Source organism: Strix uralensis, chromosome 4 (genome assembly GCF_047716275.1).
Source record: "Strix uralensis isolate ZFMK-TIS-50842 chromosome 4, bStrUra1, whole genome shotgun sequence".
Classification (NCBI taxonomy): domain Eukaryota; kingdom Metazoa; phylum Chordata; class Aves; order Strigiformes; family Strigidae; genus Strix; species Strix uralensis.
In genome coordinates this window covers 109,888,897-109,906,955 of record NC_133975.1, presented here as the reverse complement: position 1 = coordinate 109,906,955, position 18,059 = coordinate 109,888,897, and the positions used below count along the sequence as shown (strand labels likewise).

The 18,059-nt window shown below is 37.2% G+C and overlaps 1 protein-coding gene across 8 annotated transcripts in view; it reads right to left on the bottom strand.

Moving 5' to 3' along the window:
* Positions 1-876: 876 nt before the first annotated feature.
* NRXN3 (neurexin 3) overlaps positions 877-18,059 on the bottom strand; it is a 1,036,119-nt gene continuing 1,018,936 nt past the window's right edge. For 4 of the 8 annotated variants that reach the window (XM_074868521.1, XM_074868522.1, XM_074868523.1 and 1 more), the window contains one exon: positions 877-4,446. In XM_074868521.1, the coding sequence (XP_074724622.1) occupies positions 3,521-4,446 (926 nt within the window). In that variant the 3' untranslated portion in view covers positions 877-3,520. The remainder of the gene's footprint in view (positions 4,447-18,059) is intronic. The other 4 variants (XM_074868525.1, XM_074868526.1, XM_074868527.1 and 1 more) reach the window with 1 other exon arrangement.

Genomic DNA, 18,059 nt, shown 5'->3' with positions numbered 1-18,059 from the left:
AAAGTCAAATTTGCAGGTAGCTTTGAAAGATCAAATTTGAAAAAAAAACTACTACTGTGAACTGAAGTTCTGCACAACTTGCTAAAGAAAGACAGGATATTGGCACGTTTGCATGATGGCCAGAATCATAATAGACTACAGTGCCCAGTAGGACAAGGCGCAGCCAGCAGCTGTGATCAGGGTTTTGGGAGCCTCAGAGCATATCTGGAAGGAAGTAAACACTCAGACCATCTACCTAGGTACCTAAGTCTGATCCATAGCACCCAAAGTAGGTAAATTATGTTCCTTAGGTAGTGCGTGGAAAGTCATAGATGAATTCAGAGGACCAAAGTTATCCTCATATAAAATAAAGTGAACGCTTTTCTGTATCAAATTCTCTTAGCCAAATCCCCAAAAGGATTCAGCTGCTGCGGCACATTAAACATAGACTCCTGGCCACAGAAGAGGAATCCAGAATCCCATAAACATCATGGGAAGAGCTACACACGTCAAAGGGAGACTGAAAACAGGCAGCACATTAGAAAGGACATACTAAGCCAATGTCCTAGGTATGCTTTTATCTGAGGTCACTGAAACTCATATTCCAAAGGACTACTCTTTACCCCACTGAGGTGATGGTGGGGATCAAGGGGTTGGGAGTGGTGTGAGGTAGACCCCACTCAGCCCCACTCAGACTGAATTTATGTCCCTGTGAATGAAAGAATTTAAGATTCACTGGACTAATGAAAGAATGCAAACATGAACATGATCCTGTAACCTGGTGTCTAGACACTCCCATGGGATGGGGGATACCTGCTTCACAGACTACTTTTCACCTTTAAAGGTCTGGAATTTCCCTGAAGTCTTTCAGAAATAAAAACCCAGCAACATCCAGGGTTTTGGGAAGAACATTTTATTGCTAAGCATATCTTTAAACAAAATGCAAATAAGAAAAGAAAAATAATCAAAAAAGAAGAAGAAAAAGAAAGGGGAAAAAAGCAATAACATCACAATAACTCAAATAAAAATTCTTAAGGTTGTCCATAAAGCAACAGGGATATGGTAGAAGCCCACATACAGAAATGCACATGTTCCCAAAAACTGTCCAATAGAAACTTACACAAAAAAAGGAAAGTGTAAATCCTTTTCCCTTAACTTAAAAAAGGAAAGCAAAAAGGAAAGGAAGAAAGAAAGCAGGAAATCATTTCACAAGACTCCAAGACTCCAAGAACAGCAATCTTTTACAGACATCAAGATATAATCAACTTTATATAGTTTCGGCCAGTTAAGTCATCTAAAATCGTGCTTTCATACCTTTTTAAAACCTGTCTTTTTTTTTCTTTTTAGTATAAAAAATAAAAAAGGAAAAAAAAGCTCAAACTCGCACACACGCACACGCACCACACACACGCACACATACACGCACTGAAAATATTTGTTAACATGAAAGCGTCTTCTCTAAATGTTTGAGAAGGCTTTTTTTTTAAGTTCCCATGTGCGTGTATGTATTTGATGACACTTCTTCATAGTCAAATATTCATGCGACTTATAAACACCAGCAAGAGTAGATTTCTAAACCTAAACAGCTGATTAGTTTTCATCCGTATACAGAAAAAGTGTACATTTCTGATATTCCAGAGTTCGCAATCCATCTTGTTTTTTTGTTTTCCTCTCTGTCTCTCTGTGTCTCTCTCCCTCATTTGCTTTTTTGCACATGATAGGCATGGCCGTCAAACCACCTGGCTATTGTTCTGTACAGCAAGATAATCCTTTTCACAATAACTGGGAAAATGTAGAAACTAAACAACCAAATTAAATAAGTTAAATAAAACCAAAAGACATTCTCAATTTAACCATAAAACAGTATATACACCATCAGGGTATCCATATAGAAATTATACTAGCAAAAAAAATAGTAGTAAAATATGTAAACAAAATTTCAGATTTTTTTTTTGACACAGGTAACTGTGACAAAGCTAAAACACACGCTCTCTTCACATTTTAAGGTTTGCTTTTGTTGTCTGTTTCATTTTACTTTGTTCTTCAAGAACATTCTCATTCCACATTATGACCATAACAGAACTTCTGTTCCAGTCGTCCCGTCAAACATACCATGATAAATATATCTGTGTGTATATATATATATTATATTATTAAATTCCTTTTTCTTTATTATTTTTTGTGTGTCACAGCAGCTTTATTTATTTTCTTTCATATAAAAGAGAAGGAAAAGGGAGAACAGGGCAAATGGAAAGACAAAGATGATCTGAAATGTCAAGCTACAAAATTAAAATATTACATATGAAAAAGTTTTATGTCAAAAAAAACTATGTATTTTGCATTCTTTTACAAGTGTTTAGCTTTTCTGACATTTATGGGTCTTGTCACAAGTTGAACTCCAGTGGTGTCTTTCTGATCTCTTTATTAAACCAATTTAATTTTATTTTTTGCATGCATTGCAATCAGTCACAGAACCAGAACCCAGAGGAAGGCTCCTTTATTTTTTCATGGTATATTCAGCTCAGAATGGTTAACCATGTTTTAAGCATTCTTTTTTGAATCTTCAAAGCCTGTTAACCATAGTTTGGCTGTGCTAATGCATACTAAGTGATATTCTCAAATAAAGCCAATGACTGATCAGAACAGACCCAAACCCATCTATTCTTCAGTTCAGTTGCAAATACTGGAGCCAGATCCAAGGGAACCAGCTTTCCATGATAATTTTCTTCAGCACCACCCATCAAACAACTTACTGCAAGACGACGGATTCTAGAGACAACACAACCAGATATGCAGAGTAAACACCATGGGTAGCTTCTGAGTTCATATATGGCAATAGTCTCTCTTTATTTATTATGGATTATTTTTTCCGAGATTTCTTCTCAACTCATGTTCTGGTTCACCCCCCACACCATTCCTCTCCACCCTTCCCTCCCACACCCAAGAGTAACCAAAAAAAAACTAAACAAAAAACAACCCAAGAAACCAAACCAAACCAAACCAAAAAAACACCAATCTCCAAAATCATTTATTCCCCTCCTCCAATCTCGAAAAATTATATGTGTGCTGGACACGGCCAGATCAGTTTGTTCAGTATTTTTTTGTTGTTTAATATTGTTTGCATTTTTTCTTTTTCCTTTTTTTTTTTTTTTAAATAAGTAAACTGTAAAATTATCGATACAGTCAGGAATCACGAACATTGTTAAAGACTCACTTGGAGATATGAAACAAGTAAGCCATGAAGTCTTCTACCTTTGCAGAAAGTTCAGCGGAGGAGGAGATTTGGAGACGTCCAAGTTCACTAACAGGGCAGAGCTGTGCGCGCCATCTCCAGAACGCTAAGTGTGCTTTATAATACATTAGGGCAGAGTTTGCTGACTCCAAGCGATGACTGAGACATTAACAGTCACTGCTGAAATTTTTTTCCCAATACTTTTTCCCACAAATGATATCTCCCAATCTCATTTGCTGCAATGGTTCTGATATTTCAGTTAAATCTCATTAAGTATTTATATATTTGTATATAAATAAGTATTCTTTTTTACACATAATACTCTTTGTCCTTGTTTTTCTGTTTCTTGTGGCCGCTCTTTGAGCTCTGCTGCTTCTCCTTCACGAGCGTGCCGTTGCTCTGGGCTGAGTTGCTGATGTAGTTCCGCGTCTCGTCCACCTGATAGGACCCCTCGTCCCTGTTCCTGTACTTGTACATGGCATACAGGAGGATGAGGATGCAGAGGGCAGCAGCAGCCACAATGCCGACGACCATCCCCGTTGTGCTGCTCGACTCACGGACCACCTCTGAGGCCCCCGGAACCCGTCTGATTCCCGGCTCCGTGGGGTTTGCTGTGGGCACATTACGGAACATGGGGGAAGTGATTAGCGGGCTCTTCAGCTTTGTGCTGTCTAGCTCATAGGCAGTGGGCAACGGAAGCAAGACTATGTCAGGCTGGGGTTTGAGCTCACGGTTATTCATTTTGCCGGCTGGCAATTTGGGCACCATCCCAGTCGAGGACGAAGCTGTGGAGCGGATCAGCTCAGGGGACAAAGACGTGGTAGTAGTCCTACCAGTTTCGGAGACTTTGTTAGGTCTAAAGTCCTTGGATTCCCACTTGGGTGCGTGTGCTTTGTAGCCACCTTCGAAGATTGAAGTGGAAAGACTCTTATCTGTTACCAAGGAGAAGGTGGTGTAAAAATCTTCATCATCAGTAGGGGGTAGGTTAGAGTCAAAGGTTTCCCCTGAGCCATACCCAGATATCACCAAGCCATCATCATCACAACCATCGCTGCCTTGGTCCGACAAGCAAGGTAACCCCGCCTCAGAGGTCATGGACAGGGAATCTTTGGTGGTCTCAATAATGGTGAGGAGGGGGCGAAAGGTAGGGGGAAGTGTAATGAAAGGTGCACGAGTAGCAATAGGAGGGATATCTAAAGGGTCTTCTACAAGTAGAGGGATAACTAATTCACCTCCTGGGATGGAAAAGAGAAAAAAAAGAAGATTAGTACAATTTAATGACACAATGCACCATTTTTAATTCACTTAATTCAAGGGTGAGAGAAGATTTGGGCACTACGAAAAAGTGTCAGGGATCAGGTTTCTCACTCTAACTACGCTACCAATATATTTTCCTGGGGGTGCCTTTCATTCTTCCCTCCCACCCTGTTTTGGCATTGGCAAACTGCATGTTCCATTTCCTCCCTCTTTTAGCCTCTACTAGGTACATATAGTGAAATACTCTGAAATTTTGGGGATTCAGAGTTTCTGATTTTTGAAGATACTCTCAAGTGACTCTGAGGACATCAAGTTTTGTTAGCGATCTTTCTTAAGCATTTGTTACAAGACTGTTTAAATTAATTACTTTAGACTTCCATAGAGCAATGTTCTTCTAGATGGATTTTACTACTCATCTTGCCAGCTTTTCCTCCTCTGATTCCTTTAATTTAAAATAACATTAGTATTTCTTCTCTGCCATTCCAAGTCTGCTCACCTTCCGTAGCAGTTTATAAGGGCTTTCCCTAACACTTTTCCCATTAATCCATTTCTTCTTGATTGTTGCGTATTTTTTTAATTTTGGGAAAGTTCATGAAAGTGAGGGATGGAATAAGAACCAAGTACTTACTGGGTCCATGAAGGTACAGAGCTCTATTCAATGCTTGTTCATCTCTTTAATCTTTCTTTACCATTCTGTTTGACACTAGGGATGTCCCATTCCTTGCATCTTTCGAGGCTACTAATGCCATGCTATCTTCATCTTTGGTTCTTCTTGATATTCTTTTACTATAATTTGATTAATAATTAAGATAGACTATATTGTGATTGATGATGTGATGTAATAAGGACTCTGATGACCCAAATTAGGACTTGAGTCCAGAAGTTGTATTCACACCTACTGTTCTTGATACATGGATAGCTGTGACCACTGTTACTTTTTGCTAACATGATGGCTACCTGCCTACAGAGGACTAAAAATGGGGTGGACTTACGGTCTACTCTTGAAGTAGAACAACGAAGCTATAGGTATAACATTTGTACCTTATCACAATATAAGCTGCAACCGAAACAAGAAAATTAGTACATCACTTCTAAGATTTGGTTTCTGAGCATCAATATTGCTACTTTTAGGGTAGTAGTCCTGTTTTGTCTATATACTGCGACGGTACGTGTACTTTTGAGCCTATGGGTAATTAACACTCTACTGTTTTATTCTGATGTGGAGGCATAATTAATTTATCTAATTCATTTAGTTCAGATTACACAGTCCTCTGCTGACATACAGGTCACCGACACTTTTAGGGTGAGCCATATTGCTTTTGAAAGTTTGTGTATAAATTCTCCCTTGGGTAATTTTTCTCTGGCTAGCCACTTAAGTTAGCTGCTTTAAATATAAACTGAAGAGTTCATCTGACATCATGAGCAGTCATCTAGATTTGTTGGAAGAAGTGCAAGTCAGTGAGAAGTATTTCTAATGCATGGAAAATTTTGACATACCATTACTTAAGGAAAGATATGCAAAAGGAATTTTAGCTTCTAAATAAATAATTCTGGCTTTTACTTATGTACTAATGACTGCTAATGAACAGTTTGGCATTGTTACAATGCTGAATGGCATCAGGGTCAAAATTCTGCTCTCTCCTATCTACACTATATATTACATGCACTTGTTTCCCATTGCCAGTAATGTACATGGGAGTTCTATAAAGAATATGGTCTAAAATCATAATCCCTTCTAAATATATTAGGAGAGCAATATATTTGAACAAATTACATATTGAGACAGCAATATACTGAAAAAGGTACTTAACAGTTTGATTAAATCTGGATAGCTGAACTAGCAATATGGCTTATTTTTATCCTTAATGAGAAACTAAGTGGTGACACAGTTTAATCAATTGAAACAGTCAGATTTATCTCAGAGGTAGAAATTAGGCCAAAATAAGAAATGTGGTACTTTGCATACTTTCATGCAAAGTTAGTTTTAAGCTAAGATACAAAGGGTTAATTTGAATATGCTGTTTAGTTTTCTGAGCTTCCTCAGCATGTTTATACCACTTTTGTTACTGGATAGACGATGAGTAAGTATCATATGTGTAAAATAATGCCAATCTCTTCAAACTAGATATCTTCCAAAAAATTATGTAAAAAGCAGAAAGTGTTATCTGCCAAATGGCTACACGGCATTTTGTGCTCATGCAGCTGAGCTGTTTTCTGTGCAATGTAGAAACTAGAGCATGTAATGCGATTTCTATATGTCCAGAAGCCCTACCCATGGCTAGAGTAGGGCATCTATAATCTATGCAAACAGGTGATCTCAGGATAAACTTGGAGTGTGCCTCAGAGGAAAGATCATCTGTGAGTCTTGTAGAAAATAAATAAAAAGAATAACATTTAAGTGCACTTTACATCAAATTGCATGAGTGGGGAATTTAAGTTCCAGCAAATCAGGGATGGGTAGTGTCCTGTTAAATTATTTTCATGATCACTGTTTTGCTGTTAAAAAGTACCATTCATCTGTGATTTTCATTCACCATCTGTGACACCCAACTGGAAAAAAATCAGTTTGTCAGCTTTTAATTGCTCATCTAGAGCTCGGAACTGCCTTTGTTCTTAAAATCTATTATACTGGCACACAGCACTAGTATGCAGTTGATCTGCCACACACTGGGGCAATATTTTGGGCAGTTTTCTTCCAAAGAGAAATTATTTTGGTCCTATTAATGATTAATTTTCTTGAAGGAATCAGAAATATCTTACATTTAATATGAAGACCTTCCTTTTGCCCCAGTAACACTTGCCTCTAAAACTAGGTCATAGTTCTGCAGCTTTTGTTGCTGTCGAAGACTTGAGCCAATGATCAAGACTACTGCAACTATAAAAATGATCATGGTCTTCCTGAAGTGTTAAAAAAAGTTGACTGAGTTGCTATGGTAAGTGGGATTTCACATAAGTGATGGAGAGCAGATTGGAACTTTTTATTTCCAGCAAGTTTGTTGGATGGAAGACAATAGGACAGAATCAGGAATGAGTTTTACAAAGTTTTAATCTCACAGTGTATGTGAGAAGAGAAAGAACTTTTAATCCAGGAAGATTGGATAAATTTTGATTTCCCATACAATTATTTAATCTCATGTCTAGTTTTATTCCAAATTGTTCAATGATCCATACTATGTTTACCTGTATACTAAAAGACTGTTAAAGGTCCTTCATTAGGAATGACTTCTCCATCAAGGAGTTAAATTGTTACATTTACGTAAAACAACACACTTTTGGGGAGCATCAGGGAGATGGCTGTAAGGGTGGTAATGATTCTTTGCTTTTTTAATTTTTATTTCTGTTTGTAATGGAAGAAACTGTGAGACTGAAAAGGTAACTCAGAAAAAGCACTCTAGGTATCAAATCTGGCTTCTGTTTTATTGGTATGTTCGGCATCCAAAACACAGCAAGCTAGAAGTTGTAGGTCTAATAGGATGCAAGCACAATGAATACTTCTTGCGGTATGTGATTTACAGAGGAGTTAAAATATCCTTTAAAATGGTGTGATAAAAATGCCACTCAGTCTATAAGAAATGTGTTATTTAAGGATAACAGGGAATGTAAATTCTGAAAAGCTCCCAGGAAAGTGTGAGAAACGTGATCACCAATATCTATGGAGGGGAGCAAGTGCAAACTTTCATATCATATCTGCAAACAACTCTGCTACTGGTACTACATTTCTACTCGCAGGCACACAAGGGGGAATCTAATAGCAGGCAGATGATAAGTGTGCGGTAGGTGGGAATCATCTTTCACAAATGACAGCTGAGGCATCAAGAAGCTGCCCAGAGCCAGCGGTCCTTTGGTGGGGAAGTGGTGGCTCTTGCCCCGGACCCCAAGTTGGTTGAAAGGTAAGCATTAAAAGATTTAAAAGACAAAGTGCCACTCAGTTGCCAAGAAAATTTTATGTGGGATTTGGATCCTGAAAAGTTTTCTGTGGAAGTCAAGTGCTTTAAAGATTTGGATCTCTAGAAAAAGCTGAAGAGGAACCCCTGAAAAACCTTACATGACAATCTGAAAGGGAAATAAATTTGAGGCAGGTTTTATGTTTGTATTTTCCTATTTGAAGTTTTTATTTTCTCACAGTGTCTTACCATTTTTTCAATTGCAAAATTAATGCTTTGCAGCCTTGAATAAAACTTACAGTTTTAATTTCCAAATTGTTCTGTGCTTAAAAAAAATGGCAAGGCTGCCACCCAGTTTGGGACATGGCTTCAAAACAAATATTCATATGAGACTTAGATTCTGTCTGTGGATGATATGGGCTGTTTCCTTGTAGTTACATTTCTTTCCCCCTTTTTTCTGTTGGCTGTTTTACACCAGTTAACAGTGTTCACTGGTATGCTGCAAGTTCATGATTACTTTAGCAATCCAAAGATTTCACAAGGATTTTCCAGATTTATTTTTCACCTACTCCGTGCTTTCTCTCCTAAGCAGGGATTGGATATTTTCCAAATAGAAATATGTTTTTTAAAAAGTTTCTGTTGACAACAAAATGCCAAAGAATTAAACAAAATAGAAACAGATAAAATGGTTTATTCTGCAGTAATATTGATGTAAAATTAGTTTGCTTATCAACAGTATAGTTGCAAAAAATTACTGAACAGCAAATTGAAAGCAGCACTGAGAGAACTGAGGTCTATGAGGTGGGAAACCTTATACCAAGCAGGCCAGTCCTCTGTTTGGCCTCATTCCACAAAGCAAACAGAGTGTGCATATATGCCTTAAAAGTTAGCCTTTAAATCTAGCACATATACTATTTTCACGGAGTTGTGCTTTTCTTTAAACTACCAAGATCACTAGGGATATAAAAGGTCTACTTTAGCCTTGGAGCTGCCCTGCTTTTTGCTTTATGAGCATATTTATAGATATATAATTCATACCTCTGGGGCTGATCTCCTGTAAGAGTTCTCTGCCACTGGAAAAGACAGAGTGTTAAAAATTTAATAGAAGCCTTATGAACTGTGAGGATGTTGTGGGCGATACATGAATGCAGAGGGCATAAAAAAACCCAGAAAAAGAAAAAACCTGAAAAACTGTAGCAGCCGCCAGCTTTCATCTTTAGAGCCACAACTACTTCAAGGAGTCTCAGGCATCAAACTGATACAGGACGAAAGCAGCAAAAAATGAAGTCTGAAAGATTTGTCTTGTCCTGATGATGATAAGGGACACACCCTTATCATCTCTCTCTTTTCCAGCTGTTGCTGAAGAGCTTTTAAATGCCATCCCTAAAGGCTGCACAACTCATCCATTTTTTGCAGGCACTTGGAATTCTGCATCCAAAGTTTGGAATTCTGCATCCAAAGTTTGTAATTTTAATTTTATTCTTATGCTGTTCCTCTGAAGCTTGACTCCACTTTCAGTATTAAATACTTGCCACAGAAAAGAATACCTTACCTTTTTCCCCTCTGTATCAACACAATAATTCCTTATTAAATGAATGAGTTCATAAATTTCAGTCTAACTGTGTTTTAGTTAATTCTCCTTTGAGTCCTCTGAGGATAAAAAGGGGAAATTATTCAGAACATAGTCCCTGATTCACAGGAAATATGATGCTAACACGAAACCTAGTAGATGAACATTCTTAATATTTTCTGCTCTTTACTGTTTGATTTAATTGCAATTGACAGTCAGTAGTAGAGAGAAAAAAATAATATCCACAATGTAATACTAAAACTTTTCATCTCAAATATCTCCTTTTTCTTTCAGAGACTATGTAGTCCTCAAAGTTATTAGATAAAACCATACTTCTTCTGGTGGAGTTGGTTAAAAACATTTCCTGAGGCTCCCAAATTGTATTAAAAGACATCAGTTATTGCAGTGCTTCCTAATACATGGCTCATGAGCAACAGGAAGGTGCAGAGTTCGAGAAGTCATGAATCCCATGTTAATGATGGGCTGTGTTTTGAACTGAAACATGCCCTCTTCCATCTCCGATCATTATTTTAAACTTTTATGATTAATTGGTGACAGCTTCCTGCTCAGCATAATTATTTGTTCTGTTTTCAGCATCAGTTGTTCAAGGGACTTGACAGTTGAACCTAAAATACTTACTGAGCATAGCATTACTATGCAGGAATGGTGAAAACATACCTGCTTATAAGGAAGTACAGCTTTTTCTTACTTTTACTCATTGCTTTTTAAATAAATTAATCCAAATCTCTTTTGAAGCAAGGAAGTTTTAGAGGTTCAGCATGTGTGTTCCAGTAGGAAAGTGTCTGCCAAATGTACCACTTCTGGATGGTATTAGCAAGCCTGATATTAGTCATAATATGATGGGTGCGTTTACCTGGTAAGAGTACACTTGAGAGTATCATTTGGACTGGACACCAGGCGGATAGTCAGCAATGAAGAAAACTGATAGAAATAAAACACTTTCATGGGAATAAAGTGGGAATGATGTAGAGCTGCAGTAAGAAGACCTTGAGAGCTACCAAAATGCTAAAGAAGTCTCATAGTTGACATGACTTAACATGAAGGCTACACCGCCAGGCTACATACAATTTAAGAAGCATGAAAGAAAGTAGCATTACTGGTGATTAATTCTGGGAAAGGGAAAGGGGAAAGAAAGCTCTAGAGAGGGACTGAGAAAGAATAGGAGCAAATTACCACAGGCTCCTTCACCCCCTCCTATGCACAATACAATCTGGTAATTGACAATATACAAAGAGCACATAACATAAAGGCAAATACAAACTGATTCAAAAATAAATAAATGAACTTATACATTTTTCCTAAAACAAAACCATATACTAGAAAATAAAAATGCCACACCAACAAGGTCAGAAAAAGGAAAAACATAACAAGTCATTCACTTTATCAGCAAAAGAAAGATTAAAACCTATGAGAACTGAAAAAAAGGATGAATATAAAACCCATTATTTCCTTTAAAAAAAAGTAATCAAAAATACATAAAAATATTTAAAAAGCATACCACATTGATTTCATAACAGTCAACTTACATCAACAAATTGCCCGCATGTTTTTTGGCATGAAAGGAAAAATTTACAAAAGAAAGTTGTGTAAGAATGCTCTTGGACAAGTAGCATTGCCACATTCTTGTAACTTGCTTTTTTTCGTTGTTGTTTCTTAAAAACTTTTTTAGCAAAATGTTTATTATTTCTTTTTTAATATAATTGTTTTACAACAAAGGGTGATACAGGGAGGCAACAACACATACATCCACACCACATAACATGAAAAGAAAAAAATCTTGCACCTTAACAAATTTGAAGTTTTTTTTTCTGCTGTTTTTTGGTTGTATTTGTTTATCTTATGTAAAGTTATTAGCATATTACAGTTGAAAAATCCTGTACATTTTATAGAATTTACTTTTGCTTGTTTGCATATCTACATATATAATGATTTTTGAAAAGCAAAGTTTGTTGCTTTTTTGCCTTTTTTGGTCAATTTGATATATATTTTTTTAAACATTTTCTTTTTTTTCTATAATTTTTGTGTGTGTGTGTTTTAAGGAATGGATGACTGCACATAAAATTTTAACAATGCTAAAGAAAGGGGTAGTGGAGGGGAACTTATGGGAAGAAAAAATGCCTAGGGTGGATGGAGTGGGAGTGTAAAAATCTATGAGTGTACTACACAGGAGATGAAGATGATGGGAGTGAATGTGTAAGTCAGTTGCCATGTCCATGTAAGGGCGGTACGGAGTGATCTAGCAGCATTAGAGCTTCTGGCTGTAAGGAAGGGATGGGCAATATACAAAAACAAATGAGCATATTCATGCCCATCAACAAAAAGAAAGAACAGAACTCTAACATTGACAATCTCACAAACCCTAAGCTGCAACTTCTTCAACATGCAAGTTACAAAAAATTAATAATTATAATATTCATATTTACATTTTCATTAAAGGTTCTCAAATTATAAAAACAGTTAAAACTTTTCCCTACTAAAAATAGCAGTAAAAATACATAAACTAATAATAATAATAATAATAATAATAATAATAATAATAATAATAATAATAACCAGAGAGTAAAACAAAAAACCAAGGAAACTAGTTTTATGCATTGGAATTAGAACAACTTCATCTGTAGCTACCCACAGCCTTCTTCTAAGAATCATCTTTTCTGAAGTCCATCAAATTGACGACAGTATTCTCAATAATTTGTGACAACCATTTCCTGAGCACATCAAATCACTGTTTTAAATGTAATGACTGTGTTGGCAACCCCTTCCCCACTCTTAAATTAGAATTGCTTTTATATTCAGATTCTCTGGAGAATCTCAAAAATACAGCAGTAGGATTCTGACAGTGAAGTAGTTCCTTATTTAAAGAGGGAAATAGAGGGAAAAATTGCAGAAAACAATTCATAACTCTTTTGTTTTGTTTGTTTTTTTTTTTTTTTTTTTTCATTATTAGATTGGAACAAACCAAATCTAAGATAGAAATTCAACCATTGAAAAGAAATACATCAAAATATAACTATGTAGAGATATACTAAAAAAAAAAGCAAAAAATGAAAAAGGACACTGTTCCCAGGAAGAAGGGAGATAAGAACAATTGTGGGGTTTTAAAATTTTATTTTTAAAGAAAAAATTATTCCACACACTTTCAAAGATGAACGGACCAGATGCACACATTGAAAGGAACAGACAAAGCAGTCTAGGGACACTTTCATCATTTGGATATTGTTTTTGTTAAGAATCGGATTTTCTTCCCTCCCCCTCCCATTTAAATTTGTTTATAATTGTTGGCCAAAAATCCCACCACCCTCCAGTGTTGCTTTTTTTTTTAATAGATCTTTTTTTTAATCACTTCTTTTTAAAATAAACATGGAGAGGAAAAAAAAGGACGTGCAGTCTGGATGTACGTCATAAATAGACATAGAAAAAGATAGAAGAAATCGGCTGAGATCGACAAATGGGTTATATAATAGCTTAATTTTACTGTAGGATGTTAATAATAATGCATGCTTAAAGTAAGTTGCATTTAGGGAAAGTAGAAAAACAGAACAGCAAGCAAGGACTTGGGGGTGGGTGGGCTGGGGTGGGGGGGGGGCAAGGGGTGTACCATCCATGCCTCTCCAGAAAGGGCAAAGCACATTCCAGCAGGTTCTGTGAATTTCTGGGGGAGATCAGAAGGGGAAAAGGGTGAGGAGAAATTGTAAGCTATGCTAGGACGCACTTTTTACCCTGACTATGACCTTGTATTTGGATCAAACACTCAAAACTCCAGACTCCAGCTCTTATTCTGGCTCTAACTCTCCAGGACATTCCCAAAATGAGTGTCATTTATTCTTCTGCCTAGTCAGACTGGGCTTATTCCTGTAAGTGCTGATCAGCTTGAGCAAAGGGTGAAAAATTAGTTCTTACAAACACACTTTGCTATGCTGGAAAAGGCTATGGCTGTAGTATATGTTTATTTGAAGTCGTGAGCAGTTATTCAGATGTGCTGTCCATTATTACTGCCAGTGCCCAGCAGTTACAAGTATTTGGTACTAAGGCCATATGATTTTGCATAGGCAAACCTGACACTGCTAGCGTTAAGACTAAGACTAGTCTCTCCTATGCTATAAAAGGATTTGAAGTTCAAGATGACATTATTAATCAGTTCTATCTGAGTCTTTACTAAAACTGGATCCCAAACACTATATGTCCTACAGGGGTCCTCAGCTTCCTCTGAATTCCCTAGGTGACACATACAACATCCATATTTTTCTTGTATAAAGACCATCATTCTGACATCAGAGTCCTTCCAAGAAGGAACTCAGGATCTTTTAGGAGAGGGCAAACATTACATATAAAGGTTTGGACACTGTCCATGACGAATCTCTGTAGCAGATGGGAAAAGCAGGCTGTAAACACTGCATGTACCTTAACTTTCCATCAGGAATGCCAGCAAGATCATTTCATAACCCATCATAAATGTCATGCTACCACCAGTCTGTGGAAATGGGTGGCTATCTCAAGCTTGAATTTCTGGGAGGGATGGGGCTATCTGCCCTGCAGATGAGACCAGGGTTACTTTTGTATAAATACCATAACAAACAGGCATGATGTTTTGGTACTTATTAACATGAGGTATAATAGTACCTCTAAAGCCACTGAGAGATCAGAATTAGTTCTGGGGAATGTTAAATAAGCATAAACCCCACAAAAATTAAATAGCCCATATTGGTTTTAGATGCACTACTAAAAAATGTTCAGTTCTGAGAGGAGTTGTATGAAAAGACTCTTAACTCCTCTTCAGAAGGGATGAGGCTGCACTGACTGCCAGAACAGTGCATCTGTACCTGGAATGTACCGTTGCCTTTGCTGGAAGACTGCACTGGACTTGTCTCCTACATCCCTTTGGAAAACATGTTAGGAAGGGAAGAGGTCCAACCAAAGAAGAGGAAACCTGGTCAGGGTGACCTCAGGGACAGAACATGCAGGTTACAGGAAGCAAAACATTGGTCTACACAGGAAATTTTGGAGATTCATTTGTGGATCAGAAAATATTGGCTAGGAATAGGAAAAAAAATGTCAGAAGTGAGCCCTTTGCAGGCCTCAGTGGAGATCTTTATTTGGTAAGGTTTCAAGGCTAGTGTCCCTGGACATCACTCCCTACCAGGATTCTGAGCCTCTGGTTCAATTGTGCTTAGGGAGTTTCACAAAGAGGCATTTAAGCTTTGAATTTTAATCAGTATTTGTCATGACTTGCAGCTGGATTTTCACAGTAGTGAAATATCCCCCTTCAGCACATTAGAATTGAGTGCCTTCTCTTTGATGCAAAACAGACTGTAAGGCATGGGTCTGGTTGCCAACTGCGCAGTCTATGTCAGGCCACTCCAGCAAATACTTATGCCCTATTTGACAATAAATGCCTAACTTGTATGAGGGTCTGGAAAAGCCTTTTACTGCCTGAAAGATCAAAAGAGCTAAAGAACCACAACTGGAGCCAGAGACACTTAAAGGGATGACAAGATTTTGTAAAGGAAATCTTGATGTTAGACTTACAAGAGGATTTTAAGGGTGCTAAGCAATTTTTTCTTTGTCAATACAGAGGTGCTTGAACAGAAGCAGAGTTCTTTGGAAAATCTGGGTCCAGCAATTTCAGCTGAGGCTAGGACAATCTTCTCTAGTCTTTTAAAAAATCTAGCTGTTAATAGTCAAAACTAGATGTCCTAATTTGAAAATTGGATCCTAAATGTCTCCGCATGAAGCTACACAGACAATATTTTTATTACTTAACATTTAGCAAATTTTTCCTCAGAAAAGCACAGATCAAAAAGTATAACCATTGCAGCCTTTTTTTATTTTCAAAAACTTAAAGTAGATCGAAGGACTGGGAATAGAGGCACCTGTACTATCAAGGCATTCAAGCTTTTTGCTTGAAGGATTGCGCTAAGATAGTCAAACTTTTCAAATTAAAAAATCCACATTTTAAAAAGGAGAATTTTTTTACAAAAAGCCCCTTGTTCAGCAGCTTTAATTATGAAATTGTATTTTCTCTTTTTGTTTGTTTTCAAGTTGCATTTTAAAATGTTGCTGGCTTTTGGTAATGCATATTTCTGTGTTTGTTAAAGAGTAAGATGATAGATGGCAAATTAGGGTCTAGGGCTGCATTACTGTCCCCAGGTTCATGATAATCTCTGGAACTTCTGTGTCTTCTACCACTGTAGTCCTCAGGCTCCATCAAGCTGACAGTTTATCTCCTCCCTAACACACTGAACCCCATCTTATGTGAGTTCTGTGCAGTGCAACACAAGTCTATCAATATAGCTCATTATTAACCAGCTGTACCAGCTGCTTCTTTTGACCTAGCTGTCCAGATATAATGTTGATGCACTTCAAATGTCCAGGATTCCCTGCTGGCCTAATCATGCATCCCTCCTTATTTGGGATATTTTTATTTCTGTATTTTTATGTGCTGTAATTGCAAAACAAGGATGAAGCCAGGAAATGATTTTTTAAATTTTTTGTACTTTGACCTAATTAGAATGACACCCAAGGCTTTCAGTGCTAAAAGGGAGCATGCATTTCACCACAGCATAATCTGGGCTTCCAAACTGCTGTTACCTTTGTAAGTTTACTTTATATATCAGGCAGCACCCTTTTAGGGTCATTTAAAGTCATATACATTGGGCAATATGCATTGGACATACTTCTAAGCAGCTGATACTATCAAAATATCAGTGAAAAGAAACAAAGTGAGAATTTCCAGTGAACTGGAAGGTGTTCATTTTTCTGTAAAAAGTTTACCTACAAAATAGAGAAAAAGGTACTGTTAGCTATGCATTTGCTTTTAGCCTCAAGATGTGTCAGCAGCATTTTCTCCTCTGACTAGAATATTTTGGTAGCAGAAATATACGTTAAATAAACAAGGGGGAAAAAAGCCCTGTAAAAATCTTCACCTTAGGCATATGTCTGTACACCAAGGAAGAGAATAATCTTCCCAATTTCCAGTGATTTCACTGTAAAATAAATACATACACAAACACAGACTGAGACTTGGTTCTCTCCCTCCCCCTAAAACTGGTTAGAGTACACTCTGCAGCTGTTTAAAAGTTAGTGAATTTACCTCTTCCTAATATAAATACTAGAAATGCTAGATCCAGCAAGAAACCCTCCTAAGAGCTATAGAGGCTGGAAAAAAGCTCTCTCATTCTCAGGCTAGGGGCACATTTGAAGGTCAGAAATAAAAAAGCTGATCTATAGTAAGAACATCTGCATGAGTACCACTGACAAAGTCCCACATGCCATCCTGTTTGGTTTTGTGTGTAAGAGTTAACTAATGGGACTTCTTTATAGTGATGAGATAGAAAACTATCAGATACAAAAGCACATTTACACTATCAGAGCTAAGGAAATCATAGGCCTAAACCGCCATGGCTCTATGAAGTAAAGAATTTTCCAGGTGTTTGCCATAAGCTTATTATCTTTTCACATTCCTCCAAAACAAAGAGTATTTTGATGCTTCCACTGCTAAGCAGCCCATCCAGTATCACTGGCCTGAAAGCATTCTTCCTGTGCATCTCTACTCAACCATCTCTTTTTCCTGGGAGAAGGATCTGGTATGTTTTTTTGAAAGACTGACGATTGACATTTATAGTCAGCCCAGCTAAGGCTTTTATATGTAAAGTTAAACTTATTTAATCCTAGAAGTCAGTCACATGGGAAGAAGTCTTATTCCTGAGGGATTTTGCAACCAGTAACCAGATCCTCATACTGGCAAACTCAGTAGCAGAACCCCATCCAATAATTTGAGTGGGAGCAGGAATAGTTTACTGTCTTTGGTCTAAAACCATGCAGCAAATATTTCTTGTGTATTTGAATGTCCAAATTCTAAAAGACACCTGAAATGTGTGTCTATGTGAGGAGGGTATGCCATACTGAGATATTTCATGGAAATAGTGCCTACTTGGCTGGCATACAAATACTCTTTTAGGTGCAGCTAAATCATAACCACATGAAGATCTAGATACTTCATGAATGCTGTTTTGTACCTAACCTTACTGTTGACTCCACATTATCCTCTGTGGGAATTGTACACCCAAGTTAACTGATGCATAACAGTTATTCCTATGATCATTCATATGTAATTACT